The sequence below is a fragment of the Carlito syrichta genome, unplaced genomic scaffold, assembly GCF_000164805.1.
Source record: "Carlito syrichta isolate Samal-C Ts95f unplaced genomic scaffold, Tarsius_syrichta-2.0.1 Scaffold287976, whole genome shotgun sequence".
NCBI classification, from domain to species: domain Eukaryota; kingdom Metazoa; phylum Chordata; class Mammalia; order Primates; family Tarsiidae; genus Carlito; species Carlito syrichta.
Window position 1 is genome coordinate 53,834 of NW_007232072.1, and position 17,793 is coordinate 71,626.

At 36.4% G+C, this 17,793-nt stretch overlaps 1 protein-coding gene across 1 annotated transcript in view; it reads left to right on the forward strand.

Annotated features, from left to right (window-relative positions):
- The window catches only part of CD47 (CD47 molecule), a 46,748-nt gene that overhangs the window by 25,618 nt on the left and 3,337 nt on the right, over nt 1–17,793 (forward strand). The window contains exons 5-9 of the mRNA XM_021710053.1: nt 7,243–7,350; nt 8,482–8,574; nt 9,552–9,644; nt 11,089–11,181; nt 16,633–16,664. Coding sequence (XP_021565728.1) covers nt 7,243–7,350; nt 8,482–8,574; nt 9,552–9,644; nt 11,089–11,181; nt 16,633–16,664 — 419 coding nt within the window. The remainder of the gene's footprint in view (nt 1–7,242; nt 7,351–8,481; nt 8,575–9,551; nt 9,645–11,088; nt 11,182–16,632; nt 16,665–17,793) is intronic.

The window sequence follows — 17,793 nt, forward strand, 5'->3', positions numbered from 1 at the left end:
ATATTGCAAAGGATACTGATGAAGAAATGCGGAGGGCGAGGTTTGAGGAAGGTGTGCAGAGCTTCTATGCCCTCCCTGGGGACAACCCTACAGAAACCTCCAGGTGTTCAACTTTCTGAAAGCTCTCCAAACTTGTCTTCCTGGGTTTTTTTGTTTTTTTTTTAAATAACCCCAAGAAGACAAGGTTGGACTGTCTTCCCCCAGTGTATAGTACAGGACCCTCTCTGGGGAGGGCCCTAAGACCCACATTCAGAAGGCAGGGGAAGATTAGAGTCCTTCCTTGGGGCTAATGGAAGTGGGGGAGGAGGAGGTCAGAGAGATTCTGTTTCTGAGGCCCACATACCCAACATTGTAAGGAAAGACCATAACAAGAGCTATGGAGGTTATGAGCCAGGAACCCTGGATGAAACCAATACATAAATATATGTCGCAACACCACAATCTGAATCTAACTTTTCTGTCAGAGCCCTTTGTTGTAGGAGGCCCCCCTGTTTAAGGCTTGAGCGTTCCACCAAATAGGAGAGCACCTCTGTTTTCCACCTGCCTGGTTATATGTTTTTTAAGATCCACTATGTTAGTTCTTGAGGTATTAACAGTAACTCAGACCCATGACTTCAACTCTCTAGATTTCTGGTTCTTCTTAACTTTGCCAGATGACCATTTATGGTCTGTACTTGGCTACAGGGGAATTCTCTTAGTGTTTTTTCTAGCTCTGCATGTAATTCTTTTTGTGGTTCAAGATAAAACCCAGACCTTTACTGGGCTAAATTTTCAGTAAAGACAGCAGGTTGTGCCCTCACTTTGAGGAGAAAGAGTTTCTTATACTAAAGCTATATCCTGACCTGTATCTCAAGATGCCATTGGTCCTATTGAGGAGGAAACCTTCTTAACTCCCAAATCCCAGCCAGGACTTGGTGAGCTCTAGGCCATGATTCAAAGATAAAGGTCTCATAATTATAGGGAAATGCTTCTAAATACCTTTGCCTCTAGCTTTAACTTATGAACTTTTAAGCAGAATCTCTGTGCTAGAAATCCAACACCAAGACATAACTGAGAGGATTGCATTTTGTGTGTGTTCTGAAAACGATACCTACTCATAGTTGGTGATTCCACTAATGTTAAGGTCCTGGTTGATTTTCATTGTTTTTCTTCTTCTCTCTTTGATATTATAACAGGTTCTTACCATCATTCAGATGGTTAAGAAATAATTTCAAGTGCTGTCCACCTAGTACTCTAGTTCCCGCAGGATTAAGATCTAACTGTATATAAAGAAGTGACTAACATTCTGAAGTTCTTTGATAGGCCTGTCTGTTCTGTCTTTTCCTATCCTTGAACTTTTGTCATGTATGTACTGGGCTTCCTGGCTTTGCACAGAACTGCGAGGCCATACACATGATCATGTAAGCTGAAACTCTACAAAGCAATCTTAACAATTAAAGGGAATAATTGCTATTATTCCATTGCATTGAACTTTTTTTGACAAAACATGAAAAGCTCTCTTATTATCAATAATAACTGCATTGCAAAATGAAAGAAAAGTAAAACCAGCATTCAGTACATGGTGAATTAAATCGTTAAAAGCATCCAGAATGAAAGTGTTTATCAAGAGTAGTTTGAACAACACTTGAGTTCTTCTTCTCTAACTTTGGGTACAGAGCAGGCATCTTTTCTAGGCCTTGGTGAATTGTCATACTCCTCAGTTTGGATCAGTTTTTATTTTATTTTATTTTATTTTATTTTTTTGAGTTGGAGTCTCACTCTGTCGCCCAGACTGGAGTGCAGTGGCCGCTCCCGGCCACCGCAGCCTCGACCTACTGGGCTCCTGCAATCCTTCCGCCTCTATCTAGCCTTCCAAGTAGCTGGAATTACAGGCATGCACTACCATGCCTGGCTGATTTTTTGATTTATTGTAGAGATGAGATCTCACTGTCCAGGCGGGTCTCGAACCCACGGGCTCAGGCAGTCCACTCACCTCAGCCTCCCAAAGGCGCGGGATTACAGGCTGAGCCACCGAGTCCAGCTTGGATCGGCTTTTAATATTTTATTCTTTGCGCTCTCAACGTCATGAAAGCGTTTCTTTAATGTTTAAAGTTGTTTGTTTTTGCCAGTATCACGTCCTCTGGGTCATCTTTATTCTTTTTGTCACAAGCTCCTAATTTTCCTCATTTATGCCAGTAAATCTCCCTTCATTGAGTCCCTCTGGTTTCATCTCTAGAGTTTTTTGTATAGTGGTAGTGTCAACATTCCCACAGCCAGCTATTTTTCCTCATTCTCCATTTATGGGCTGTCTGAATTTCATGCTAAGCATTTATTGCCTTTCATTTTTTTACTCTTTCATCTTTCTTGCCAGTTTTTCAGTTATCCATTATACGTATAATGTCATGTGGGTTTATCACTGGTAGACAAGGAGGTAACACAACTCCACCCTTTGCTGTCTGTGCATGACCTGAATAACATATGTGCAGTGATAGTCAACAACCATCTTCAAAGGAAATGGCATGATTGATCACTGATCATTATGCACATCTGTCACTTACACAGTCATTTGTGGACTGAAGATATAGCAGTGAAGCTGTACTTTATGCAGTTTTACGTTAATATATTGTGGCAATTGAAATTTGGACGGTGTTTGGACTGGTTACTGGAATTCATGCATAACAAAGCAGTGCAAATTGAGGAGTGTTGTAATTTATTTCAAATGTGTGCATTCCAGGCTTCTTTCATTTTCTATTCTAACTTTTTCTTCCTTGCTCAAAATTATTCCACAGGGATTTGGGTGACTGCTCAAAAGTATTTGAGTAGATGTTCCTATAGAAATCATTGTTAGAAAATTCAAGGACAAAAAAATTCTCCATCACAGTAACCTTGAAATTCTACTAAGTTCCAGAGTCCAGACTTGAGAACTAACTTAATAATAAAAGCACTAAGGTCACAAAAGCACATTTTAAAGAAGTAATAGAACCGGGAATTTTTTCATAAGTTAGGGAAATCATTCATAGAAGCGAGTATGTATCCTAACTTGGACTAGGAAATTTCTATCCAAGCAAGCAAAGTATCATTACAATAAAGATTATTACAAAGAATCATTCTATGACCTTGTTGATGGCCCCTAATAATAAGACTTTGTTATTAAATTTACTATGATTTCTATTCAATAATCTTGAATGTTCAGTGCTTTCCCTTGGTCCTATCCACATAATGATAACATTCTGTTATTAAATAATATGATTATGTACTGATTTTATTGTAGAAGGAACTGAAACAAACTGTAGCCCATCATTTTACTCTTCTATGGAAATGTTGTTGCTAATCCCTTGACCCTTTCTAAATCCAGACATCCCAACTTTCTCCATACACTCTAAAATTATTAAACTATCCACAAGACTAGGTGAAGCTGGAACCAAGAAAAGGAAATTAGTTTGTTGAACATCTTCTCTAATCTTTTATATCCAAGGTCCTTGTCACACAAAGCCTTGGCTCTTTTATTTCTAGGTCCTATAGATTGGGAATGAAATGTCTAGTATTCATTGTGACAAAATGGCTTCTTCAGAGAACATTGGATAGCGTATAAAGTTTATTATAAAATTACTTTGCTTGCCTTCCAGCAAATAGCCAATTTATAATTGTCATTAATATTCATTTTTCTCTAGCACCAGTTTCACAAAGCATTGGTGTGTGTGTGTGTGTGTGTGTGTGTGTGTGTGTGTGTGTGTGTGTTTGAATTAGTGTGTTAGGTATTTTAAATTTTAAATGAGTGTGAAAAATAGTAATTTAAATTTAAATAATTTTTAAATGAAGTTGTAATTTTATTTAAAAAGTTATCAGTTCTTTACTCTGCACTTAAAACCATATTTACAGCTCAACAGATATTTAAAAGATTCTAAAATTACTTTCCTAGAATTATCAGAAAATAGCACTGTAATAATTAAATCAAACACATCTCTCTTTATGAATTATTCTTAATCTGTTATGCATTATATCTCCCTGGTAAGCCTTCCTGTCTCTATTCATTTACTGATCACTCTTAAGTATGTTATATCTCTGAGCAGGCATTGAATTCTTAGGTTTGGGGTTTTGTTTATGTGAGTCTGTATGGGTGTGTCACATCAGTCTTTGGAGTATCATGAAAACTTAATGTGATAAATTTGATTATGTCCCCAAGTTGACTTGTTAATTTCACTAGATTTCATTAGCTACAACTACATTTTTATTTTATATGTGCTTTGTGTCACTCACAAAGAGACCAGAAAACCTTATTGTCTATTTTTAACATTAGCTGTTTCTTCAGGTGACTAGAGGAACATGTCATTGCTTCATTCACATGAATTTCAAAGATTTAACTACATAAAAGAGCTTTCTTTGGACTAACCAAAGGGCCTGACACATCATAGATACACAGTAAATATTTGTAGAACAAATGAATGAACCAATCTAACAGATTGCTGAGGAGTAGTCTGCTTTTGGTTACTAATTATTCTATAGAAGATATAAAGGGGAAAATTTTAGAATTCCTAATTTGTTCACTAAGTGTTATATTACCTATATATTTGCTATTCCTGTATCAGGCAGCACTAAGGTTATAAGTTTTTTGTTTAAAATGTAATTACCTTTATTTCTCATATATTTTATTTTGTGTATTGATTTCAGTAGTTTTAGCTGAGGGGACTCTTTAAAAGCATGCAGATTTTAAAAATTACATAGATTGTCTTGCCAAGCAGCCAGAAAATCATACCAGGGAGTTTGATAAGAACCTGCTGTTAAGAACATTAAGTTGTTTTTTATCTTAATGCTAAGTGTTTGGGAAATTACCTGAATTTATTTTCTTTGTTGCATTTAATATTTTGATAAATTTGACAAATAAGGATAAATCCACTTGTTAAAGTACAAGAAAATATCACCAATAGAAGGTCCTTGAGATTGCTGGGTTCTATGGCACCTGTAGCAGATTCCTTCACCTTTAGCTGCACTGAGAATTGACAGCCGAGCTAGCAACGAGACACCAGCCCCATACTTGCTGTGGAGCCTGCTGAAATGTGGCCATCATGGGCAAAGAAAACAAGCCAAAAGAAACTGTTTATGAAAGTCCACCAAAGAAAAAAACATGGAGATACTCTCTTATTACCTGTGGTTACTCAAGTAGACCTCACAGAGACAATTGATTACTCCACACCCAAAATGCTTGGGATCAGAAGTGTTTTTGAATTTCAGATTTTTTTTTCAGATTTGGGATGTTCAGCCTTTGTATTTGTTAGAAACAGCTGTTTGATTTAAGGGAAGGTTTAAAGTGGACTTGAAAATAAGTAGTAGTTGAACCAATTAACAGGAACTGAAGCTACCTCCAATAATATATACTGTACTTATACTCAAAGGGAGAAGGCCGTTCTGTGGTAGAATGTTGTCGATGGCAGTATTCTGTGGTGTTCTATTTTTATTGCTATTGTTGTCATTATTTTCTCCCACAGTACCTCTTCTAAGCTGAATTTTATATGAGAGTCAAAATCTTATTTTTGTTTGGAGTGACCTAAGTCAGCCTTTTTGCATGAAATTATACTGTACTCCAAGGCAAATTCTTGTTGCTTGATCTTAGTAGCGCTTTTATGCTTTGAATTAAACCTGGAAGAGTTTCTTATAAATGTTTGATTGATTGTTAGGTACATTTTTTATTTTATTCTATTTTATAACCCTCTATACAACTTTCGAGCTCTGTTTAGATGACAATATACATGGGATTAAAATGGAAAATATGACATATGTCTAGAGAAAGTTTCTTTTTCTGTGTCTGTGCCTTTTGTGACCTATATACTCAATTTCATTCTAGCCAGTATTTAAACCTGGAAATAGGGAAGCTGTGAAAATGCTGTGCCTTTTAAGAAGGCAGGGATAGGACTGAGTAGTAGTCATGTACATTCCAAGGCTAGACAGAGGTAATGGATGAAATAAAAACTTGGATAACTTCCTGTAGAATATGTTCTGATTAATATGGATTTCAGTTACTCAGCTTCAGGATTCCTGACAAAATTCTTGTGGTTGAATAAGGATCTGTTAGGTCTCCATCTCCCCTTAAAGAGACTAAAATTGAGGTTATAATCTGAAGTATAGATAAGTCAAGATTCAGAAAACCTTTAGGGGCCTGTGGTATCCCTTAAACATAGATTTGTACCATGGTCATTTAGGAGTTATTTGTTATTTTTGCTGTATTTAATCTGTTTGTCATTTTAGTAGAAAAAAATTAAATGCTAAATATAACATTTTAAAATCTTTTTCTTCTCACGACTGTCACCAGTTAATAACTGGCATGGAGAGTATTTATGTGTGGATGACACACAGTGGAATTTAAATCATATGCTCTGTTTTTTTTTTTTCTGTGACTCAGTTGGCCTTTAGGTTGCCTTAAGCAACATTTTTGGTGAAAATTTAATTTCAGTATTGACCAAAACACAAAAGGTCAACATATAATAAAAGGACTAATATTTTAAGGCTTATCCACTACATTATTCTTTCAGGGAAGGTACCAGATACTTGCCAGTAGAACTAGCATCAGAAGCAAAGCATGAGTGATGAATCCTGTTTCAATTTTGTAGTTTATTTTCGTTAAAATATTTCAGCTAAACAATCTAAGCTTTTTTCTCCCCCAGGATTTCACAGGGGTGTTGTTAATTGCCCAATATTTATTCTGTCTTCTTTTGCAGAATAAGATATCTAGATTTCCAGATGGTTTTCTCATATTATATAAGGTGGAACGAATTTCTCTTTTTCTTGATATTGTCAATTAACCAGTGATGCACGTCAGTGTTGTGTTGTCAGCCTGGGATGATCTTGCTCATCAGGGGGCACTAGCAATGTCTGAAGACAGTTTGGTTGACATAACTGGGAGCTGTTACTGTAATCTAGTATACTGAGGCCAGGGTTGCTGCAAACACTCCACAATGCTCAGAACAGCACTAAACACAAAGACTTATTTAGCCCAAAACGTTTCTCATCAACTGAGAAAGGCTGATGTATACATCTTCATTCTTTAGAGTGTTGGGGAATAAGGCGTCACCTATAAATTCAGCATCCATATTTATACTGTCATGACTCTATTTATCCATTTGCTTATGAAAAAGGCGTGAGGTGACCTGATACGGAGGAGTTGTTTCTGAGAAGTTATTCAACTACAGGAATTTTGTCCGTTTGTCTCTGGACCTTATAAATGACTTCACTTGTGATTGGGTTCCTGTAATTTCTTTTTTTTTTTTTAAGCACTTAGATATAAATCCAGTGGTATGGATGAGAAAACCATTGCTTTACTTGTCGCCGGACTAGTGACCACCGCAATTGTTATTGTTGGAGCTATCATTTTCGTCCCAGGTAAGATGTGCAGTTACGAGGAAGGAATGCAGGATGTAGATGAGTGCGTTCCCAGTACAGGGGGGATGTATTCATTTCATAGGGCTGTTGGAGCAAATTACTACAAACGGATTGGCTTAAAACAACAGAAATTATCTTGCTGCTCTGGAAGCCAGAAGTCTGAAATTGGGGTGTCATCAGGGCCATACTCCCTCTCAAAGCTGTAGGAGAGAATCCATTCTTGCTTCTTCTAGCTTCTGGCATTTGCTAAGGAATGACAGTCCTTCGGATTCCCTCGTTTGTGGCAGCACAACTCCAGTCTCTGCTCCTCTGGTCACATTGCCTCCTCTTGTCTGTCTTTGCCTTGTGTATTTTGGTCAAATCTTTTTCTGCCTCTTTCTTACAAGGGCATTTGCCATTGGAGTTAGGGCCCACCCATATAACTCAGAGTAAGCTCCTTTCAGATGCTTAACTTAATCATATGTTTTGCCATATAATGTTATTCTCACTCGTTTGCTATGCAGGGTAATGTTCACAGGTTCCTGGGATTAGGAGGTAGAAATATCTTTAGGACCCAACATTCAACCCACTACAAAAGCCAACTTCCTTGACCAAGACATAGACGTAGAATAGATGTGGGAACCAAGTCTGTCTGAAATGGCAGTTGCAGTCGGAGGGTGGGAGTGTAGGTGGGAAATAAGGGTATTACGTACATGTAAAGAAAAGCTAAGAAAGGCTGGGACTCAACGTGGCAGGCCATTATCGTTTTGGAGAAGGATGCAGTACAGGAGTAATATTAAGAAACAGAAGTTTGGCAGCTCTGTGTTCATCTGGAGTTAGTGAAGGCATGGGGAGAAAGGAGTTGGATTCAGAAGACATCTTGAAAGAACAATTGATTGAGGGACATACTGAATACAGCAAATGAAGGAAATGGTAAAAGACGACTACCAAGTTTCTCATCCAGTTCAAGGTTTCAATATGTGGAGACTTAAATGTTGAGATATAGATGTCTTCAATTCGGTCTTAAATAAGAGAAAAAGATTCACTTATTTTGTATGGGGTTTTAATAAATTTAATAAATTAAGTACTTTAACTTCCTGAACAGTAGAAAGTATGTAGGAAAATATTTTAAATATTTGTGTTTATTCACAGGTGAATATTCAGTAAAGAACGCTACTGGACTTGGTTTAATTGTGACTTCGACAGGGTTTTTAATATCACTTCACTATTATGTGTTTAGGACAGGTGAGTATTTGTTGTTGCAGTTTGATTTTGTCTATCTTTTACATTTAAGAAAATGATACTTTTGGTGAAAATATCCTTATGGTTTTTTTTACAACTCAATAAAAGTTTGTTTATTTAAAGATGTACCATGTCATCATTTAGTGACATTTAGAATTTTAAGATTATTCTATATCAGGGCATTCAAATATTTTGTAAAACGTGATTCTCATATATGTTTGATGCCAGTCAGCATAAATTTAAATTACACAATGTCATTTTTTAATGATTACCTTACATTCTAATTTTAGTTTTTTGAAGTTGTAAGATGTTAAACATACTCTTTTCTTTTGCAAGCCTCTGCATTAAAAAGACTAATTCTGTAAAATGAGCTTATAAATCACAAATAGTGGAAACATTTTAAAAAATATTATTAGCAGATCTTAACACTGTTTTAGAAGATGGCATAGATACCCAAACTATAATCAGTGTCATTTTCATTGCATTTTGAAAGTAAATCACTAACATTTTCATCTTAGAGCCTATCTCTGGCTTGTTTACATTGGAAAGGTATTAATTTGTTATAAAAGTACAGATCTCCTAGATGCGCAAGGCAGAGAGTCTGATGTTTACAATGCCATATTTGCATAATGGTTCCCTCCACCAGAGCAAGTCTCTGTGCACGTGGAGAAGCCATGCATAATAGCCATTCATATTGTAAAATGCACAAGTGTGGTAAAAGCAGCATTGTTCTAAGATTTGGAGTAAAAACTGCCAGCCCAGCTTAGCTGACTGTGAAAATAAAAGGCTGCTGAATGTGTGGACACAGAGCTGACTACTTGTGCAGAAGGGTCAGGTCACTGGAAAAGCTTCTGCAATCTGACAGCGAACTCCGGAGTGAGTGTTTGGTTGTAGGGTATTCCTACAACCGAATGCAGGGAGGAGTGATTGCTTCTTAAATCCTCTCAACACACTTCTGTAATATCCTTTTCCTTCCCCAGCTTTCGGGATAACCTCCTTCGTCATTGCCATATTGATTATTCAAGTGCTGGCCTATATTCTCGCTGTTGTTGGACTGAGTCTCTGTATCTCGGGTAAGAGTTGCTTCCTTCTGTAGTCCTGATTTGGGTTACCCTTGGACAGAGCTCATCTCTTTCTCTCTATCTCAATATGTAGGCTTTAAAAAAAGGTTTTAACAGCAGTTTTTGGTTCACAGCAAAATGGAGTGAAAGTACAGAGAAACAATGTACAAAGTACAGAGAATTTCCACATACTCCTGACCCTCCTTAAACTCCACACAGCCACAGCCTCCCTCAACATTGAAATGTAAGGTAGAATATAAAGGGAATCTTTAACAAATTATATAGCATAATTTAAGTGTACCAGAATGGTACATTGTTGTAGTCAGTGAACTAATATTGACACATCATTATCACCCACAATTCCTAGTTTATAGTAGTAGACTCTTGGAATTGTACATTCTGTAGGTTTTGACAACTTGATCTTGACATGTATCCCCACTGTAGTACCACACAGAATAGTCTCACTGCCCTAAGGATTCCCTGAGTTTCACCTGTCCATTCTTCTCTCTCCCCAAACCCCTTGCAACACTGATCTTTTTATTGTGTCCATAATTTTGCCTTTTCCAGAATGTCTTATAGTCGGAATCATACAGTATGTAGCCCTTTCAGATTGGCTTTCACTTAAAAATAGACACCTGAGTCTCCGCCACGTCTTTCTGTGGCTTGATAGCTCATTACTCTTTAGCACTGAATAATATTCCATCATGTGGATGTGCTACCATTTGTTTATTCGTTCACCTACTGAGGGACATCTTGGTTGCTTTCAGTTTTTGTGACTATGAATAAAGCTGCTAAAAACATTCATGTGCATACTTTTGTGTGGATAAAAGTATTCAACTCCATTTGGGCAAATGCCAAGGAGTGCAGTTGCTGGGTTGTATGTTAAGAATATGTTTACTTTTATAATAAATTGCCAAACTCTTTGTACCAAAATGGCAGTATCATTCTGCATCATCACCACTAATGAATGAAAATTCCTATTTCTCCACATACTTAACAGTATTTAGTGTTGTAAGCTTTTCTTTATTCTCATTTCCTCCCAGTGAGTATAATGCTTTCCACATTACTACAAGAATATTGGAATATTGGTTATATATATGGCTTTTGGGTTGATTGTTCTAGCAACTAAACTGCCATACCTGTATTTGTGGAAGAACTTTTAAAATAACTGGACTCTAATTGGTTGGCTCCTTAGATTTCTCACACTATTTTCCATGAGTCTTGATGTGATAAGATATATGTTATGCAAAGGAGAAATGTTTTCTGTAATAATTTGGAGTCATTTCACTGATTGAGTTAATGAATATATATAAATAAATAATTTTTATTTTTTATTAATAGAAAAACAATTATTCCCCTTAAAACTTGATATTATTACTGTTAATTTTTTTAAGTTTAGTTATTGCATATGCATTGCTAATACAAAATTTTTTTTCTTTTCTTTTCTTTTTTACAGCATGTATACCAATGCATGGCCCTCTTCTGATTTCAGGTTTGGGTATCTTAGCTCTAGCACAATTACTTGGACTAGTTTATATGAAATTTGTGGGTAAGTCAGTCTTATTTTTGTTAACCTATGCCAGGAATTTCAGATATATAACTTGGAAAGTGCCTTCTAGTTGGTTCTTCCAGTTTAGGACCAAAGACATGTATTGATAACAAAAACAAGAATGATAAATACAATTGGAATGATTTGGTGGTAATTAAAGAGGGTAGAAGCATATGGATTAATGAAAAGTTTGGATTATAGACTTGTTAAAATGAAAATGGCTTTATGTATTAGAATGTAGAGGTCTTTTAATATTAAGTTAAGGGTAGAGATCCTTGAGGATCCGTTTTAAGTAATAGAAAGGGAATTTTTATTGTTTATTTGAAATGCTCTCTTGCTATTTTTTTGTCACTTGCCCTTTTTCCTGCACAGTGTTTACAGTCACGGATGCCCCTAAGTACATAGAAATTGAAATTTGAAATCCATCACTTTTGTTAACTTAACGAGCAATGACCTCCAATGCATGACTTTAAAACATTTTTGGTTAAACTATAAATATAATATATTAATATAATAATATATGGTATAATATAAATATTAACAAATCATATAATTATATTCTATACTTATATAGTCATAATAGTTAATATAATAATTCATATATAATATAATTAAAACATTGAGTTTCCTAATTTAGGCTTTTTCTACTTTTAAAATCAATTCTTGATAAGTATGTATTCACTTCGTTGTTTCTAACCTTTGTATTTAATCTGTCAGTGTTTGAGTAACAGGTTTCTGCATAAATTCTTATTTTTGAGTATATATAGAGAAAAAGATAGATGCTTTTAATGGTGCCTGAATCTAGTGTTTGTTTGTTTGTTTTTATCTAAGCTATAATCCAGTTTAAACTAGTTTCCCTTTAAAACAATCTTTTTTAAAAATGTATTAAATAGCTGGGCTCGGTGGCTCAGCCTGTAATCCCGCGCCTTTGGGAGGCTGAGGTGAGTGGATTGCCTGAGCCCGCGGGTTCGAGACCCACCTGGGCAGCAAGACCTCAATTCTACAATAAATAAAAAAAAAATCAGCCGGATGTGGTAGCGCATGCCTGTAATTCCAGCTACTCTTGGAAGGCTGAGGCGGGAAGGATCGCCAGAGCCCAGCAGGTCGAGGCTGCGGTGGCCGGGAGTGGCCACTGCACTCCAGTCTGGGCGACAGAGTGAGACTTGAACTCAAAAAAAAAAAAAAAGTATTAAATAAAGCAATCTCTTAACCGCTTACCCAAATAATCAAAAGATATGAATTAATGGAGTTAAAAAATTAGTGTTTCTGCTTTGCTTTGCTTTGGGTAAACTGTACTGCATCTGTTTCTAAAAATTAATGCAAAATTTGGATTATTACAGTAAAATAATTTCCCATATGATTTACATAATACTTTTAAAGAAGTTTTACCTTTATTTGTGAACTTCAGTTCTTGGTGATGATTGAATTTGCTTTTGTTACCTATTCTCTGTGTTCCTCTAATTAATGCTTATTAGACAGTGATGAAAATACTAAACCAAAATCTACCTGTCTTTAGTTTATGGTTTCATAAGTCCTAGTTGTTTCTCAATGAAATTTTCTAGTTTCATGCCACATAAGTCCATGAAGCACAATTAAGACATCTAGAGTAGAATGGCATTCATGTGGTAGCTACAGTGAGCATCTTGATTGTTGGTGTATATTCTATTTTGAGGGCATCTTCCAATCTCCTTGTGACTGATTCTTAAAGATGACATTCCTGATTTTATTGTTCCCCACGAATGCCTAGAGCAGTGTGTGACCTGCGGTCTCTGTACAACTCTGGTGAGTTAGCCTTAGGTGTCGCTGACTGATGGGCAGCTCATGTTCTTATGTTTTCCTATCTGAATTGCCCTCTCTCTTACTCCCATGCTTTCCCAAGCCTTCCATAGTTAGCAGACAGTGTTGTTCAGTACAGTTGCCTGCAAGTCTGGCGATGGTGCCTCAAGTGGGACTAGGCATTGTCTACATTGTCTAGACGTCACCTCCTTCACCTCACCCTGTTGTCTTTTCCATGGTTTACATTGCTAACAAGCCTATGAAAACACAGCAATTGTAGATGTCACTGTGGTAACATTAAAACTAAAATGAAAGTAAATTCCTGAGATGTACCCCAAATTATTTTTTCTTTATCATAGGTTAGCATATGAGTATACTATATGTAAGTTAAAAATTTAGTCCAATTTTGTTGACATTTTAAAAATATCCTAAATTAACTTTTCAAATCAACTTGTCTGATGCCAGAGTTCAGAGGCACACCTTCGTTCAGTTGAAAGGCAAGAAGAGACAAGGTACAGGGAAGGTGCTCTTTAGGTAATGTGGTAGCCTTGAAAAATTAATATGATCTGCTTATATGATCTCACTGTGTAAATCTGAATGTATAACATTAAGGTTGCAAATTTGAACATTTGTATCAGGAAGTAAAAATTGTAAATGCTTCTAAAATAATTTTTACGCATTGCAGATGTTGTGTTTTAGAAAAGTCTAATGATTGCATCTTGATTTAAATGCAATAAAATCTCATACAGTATAAAAAAAACCAAGCTCTTTCTTCAAGAATAAGTTAATATTACTATTTGAATTTGAACTTTTATAATGTTCATTATTTCCAAGTTTAAATTTGTAGCCTTAATTGTTATTTTAAAGAGTAGAATTTTGACTTTCTCTTTTTATGGCCTTCTTTTTTAACTGTATTGGATATTTTTTCTTTTTACTGGGAGTATTTTAATTTTATAAAACAAGATAAGGGGCTGGGAACACTAACAATGTCTGAGCATATAAAGTATTACAAGGAACTAACCATACTACTAAATTTGGGCTTGATGTTTGTATAGGACGTTTATATCCATTATTTTTAAGGGTCAATCTTACTTTTTAAAGCTATTAACAATTAGTTCAATGTAAGAGCATATAGTGTTCGTATGCAAATCAACCTAGTAGCAGTTCAAACCATATTTAGCACATCTCAGATATTTTAGAGTGGTGCAGATGTGGAATATCTATGTAGGATTTATATATATGCATAGAATTTTAGTATATGCATATATATATAAATTCAATTATTTTCTTGCTCATTTTGAGACTAGGTAAATCTGGCACCACTAGAAAAATGTTTCTGAAAAATTCAAAACCTAGAAATATATTGATGGCATGTGATCAGGTGTTTCAAGGAGGGAAGAACAAATTGAGAAGCATTACAAGTTAATTCATATGGAATGCTGAAGGCTTGTGGCTAAAATATATATATATTATATATATATATACACACATATGTATATAGATACATGCGCGTGTGCGCTTGTACACGCACGTGCGCGTGCACACACACACACACGGCTGTCAATGGCTTAGTCCTAAGGTAGCAGCAGATTAATCATAATCATTCTTTTGTCACATGGGTTATATCTTTATTAGAGAGAATTAATTCAGGTGAAATTAACTTTTGCACTGCTTAGTTTTATAATGTTAGAGGGATCACAACCAATTGAATTCCCTTGAATTACTGTCCTTCACAAATCTGATTTTGAATAGGCTAGCCAAATGTGGCATCCTTTGGATCTGAGATTTGGAACTTAGAAACTATTCTTTATATATTATTAGGGAATAAAAGGAGTTAGTTGGCAGATATTCATATTAATTCTGGGGGAGAGGGGTTTGGTTTTTTTGTTTCTTTGTTTTGGTAGAGACAGAGACTCACTTTGTTGTCCAGGCTGGCTTTGAACTCCTGGGCTCAAGTGATCCTCTGAGCTCAGCCTCAAGTAGTTGGGATTACAGGTATGCACTACCACACCCAGCAATATTCATTCTGATAAATAAATTTATGAGCTCAAAAATGTAACTTTAAAATCTTATGTCTGAGATGTAGTATTACCATCAGAAATTTAGATAGCTGTTCAGTTCTGTTTTCCTTTGTAGAACATAGATATAGGGTCTAGTTGCAGTATGTTGTACATACAGGTAACTGTCCTAATGGTCCCTAATAAAGCTCAATAATTCCACGTTGTTTATTTGGGAGGATGCTAGCAAAAATGGGAGTCTTCTGAGTGTTAGCACGTAACTGGGCCTCACAGAGACTGGAACAGTATGTAGTCTAGGACTGGAAGGACCCAGTGCATCTCTAAGGACTGAATCATCGTGCTGCCTTCTTAGCACCAAGAGTCTATCGACAGATGCCCTCTGTCAGTTACAGTCACCGAGTCCCTCTGTCTTTGATTCTTTACCAGCTAGCTCAGACTGTCCTTTGTGTCTCTGTTTTTTATCCTACTCACATCTTCTCACAGACAGCTTTTCTTACCTATAGCTCTAAGCTTTTAGTACCTCCTTGCCTTCTTTCTATTTCGTTTTCACCTTCTCTTCCCAGCATCAACTTTCTACTCTTCTTTCAGTTTCTGCTGTTCAGATTCCAGTGGGAGGAAGAAACCCATCAGGCCAGGCAGGTGCTACTTTTCCTGTTTGAGAGAGCCTTATTGGCATGCCCACTGGCCCATAGGACAGCTGTTCTTGGTCAGGACACATCTTATTCCCTACCAACTTCGAAAACTCGGTAGAGTGGGGCTGGGGAGTGGTATTAAATAAATAGCAAGAAGCACCAAGCAGTCCTGGGGTCCTGTCTCTGTCTGCTAATGAGAAAATCTAGGACCGTCATCCAGTCCAGGTTTCAGTGGGGTGGACTGCCCTGTTCGGTAAGATCACCCCCATGCTGAGTGACTCCTGAAATGTTGCGGCAGACACTTGTATATCTGTAGGATTCGGTATTTAGGATTTTCTGTAGCTGCTTGGTTACTCCTTCTCTCCTACCCAACTAGAGTAACTTTTTTCCTCTTTTGTCACTTTCTTCTTGCCTTACCTTCCTTCATCTCCATTAACTGGTCCATTTAGAAGCAGTGGAAAGGGCAACTCACAAAGCTAAGACGGTGTTCATAGAGGAACTCTTTAAACTCAGAGGGATCTCAGTATTTTCTTTAGTTTGTCAGCTATTCGGAGCTTTGAATTTGAAAAGGTTGGGTGAGGGAAGGAGTCTGGGCTCCAAGGAGCAGGAGCAGTGAGCTAAGGATGATTGAGGGGAGGGACCAGTTATGGCACATTCTGTCCACATCCTGGCTGGGCATAGTAGGGAGGATGGAGAGCCTACAGTGGGGGTGGGGAGATGACAGGATTTCTCTGCCAAGAAGGATAACAAGTGTCTGATTTGGGAGCAGGGTAGTGTGCACAAATGAGAGAATGTGTGCATATTATTTGATGTAAGTGGGTTAACTGCTTTATTTTTATCAATGCATATAATCAATACAAAAACATTTTTAAATAGACGGTCAGAGCTGGAACTCTTTCATTAGTGTCTCTTGCACCTTTTGTCTTAGCTCTGAACATTTTATCTTAAAGTTAAATCTTATGTTGCCTGAATTTATTTCATTTATTAAGTTTATTTATTAATTTCTTATTTTTTATTTATGTTAGCTTCCAATCAGAAGACTATACCACCTCCTAGGGTAAGTTAAAGTTTATTAAATGGGAATTAATGATCACTTGATGGGTTAGATTGAGAAGTGGAAATTGAGATATTTTGTTATCTCAATGTGTCTTTTGTCACATCAGGTTAAGAGAATGTTGAAGTTATTTCATGACCTTTGCATGAATAGGTCCAGTTCTAAATAAAAACCTATGTTTGGTCATTTTAGTATCAATGGGAAGGAACAAGTTATTTCTTAAGATTGTATTGACTTCTCACACCCAGAATGGAAAGTTTCCAAGTAGAAATAATGGCTATTTTATCTCTGCAATCAGAAGGAAGCTGATTCCAATATATTACCTCACCTGTTGGGTTCATTTGATATGCACACACAAAATGACCATTTTAATGTTAAAAACAAGGAAGAGAAATTTATATTAAATTGATGTCATTAAAAAATTATACTCTATAAAATATGGGTAAATATTGCTGGAAAGATCTTCCTGAGCAATGATTTGTTCTCTCATATAAATGTTTCATAAACATTTTTATTTCTCAAATCTATACCCCAAATACCTTGGGCAACTTAATAAGCTCTCTGAGAAAATTCTAAGAAAGGATCAAATTTAGGAGGGCATAAATGAGGAGGAAAAAAAAAGTCTTTATTAGTATGGACTCCTTACAGCGAAAGGCCCAAGAACTATTTATGAAGATAAACTCTGAAAAGGACTATATTGTATTTAGCTTCCTGTAAGGATGAATGAGTGATTTATATGAAATGCCATAGAGAATCTCCTGTCTGTGGCAGGAGGTGGAAGTCACTAACAAGCCTCAACAATCATGCTTAAAGGACAGGTGGGGTGGAGTGTGCCCATCTACCAAAGGTGTTTATTCTAGAAAGGTTGGTGCCATGGCTACATTGGTCACAAACTGCCAACAGTTTTTAAAGTGCCTCTTAGAGATAATCCACCCACTGGGCTGTAAACCTTAACATGTTTTCCTTCTCTGTTACTGAGTTTAATTTGCTTGACTTGAAAATGATTGTCTTGCCCTATCTCTTGTTCAACTGTATTATTTATTCTGTCGTTGCTGTTTATGTTCGCACTTCAATAATTTTTGAGAAGTTAGCATTTCTTGAACTGAGAGAGACAGGGCGGAGTGAGAAATTC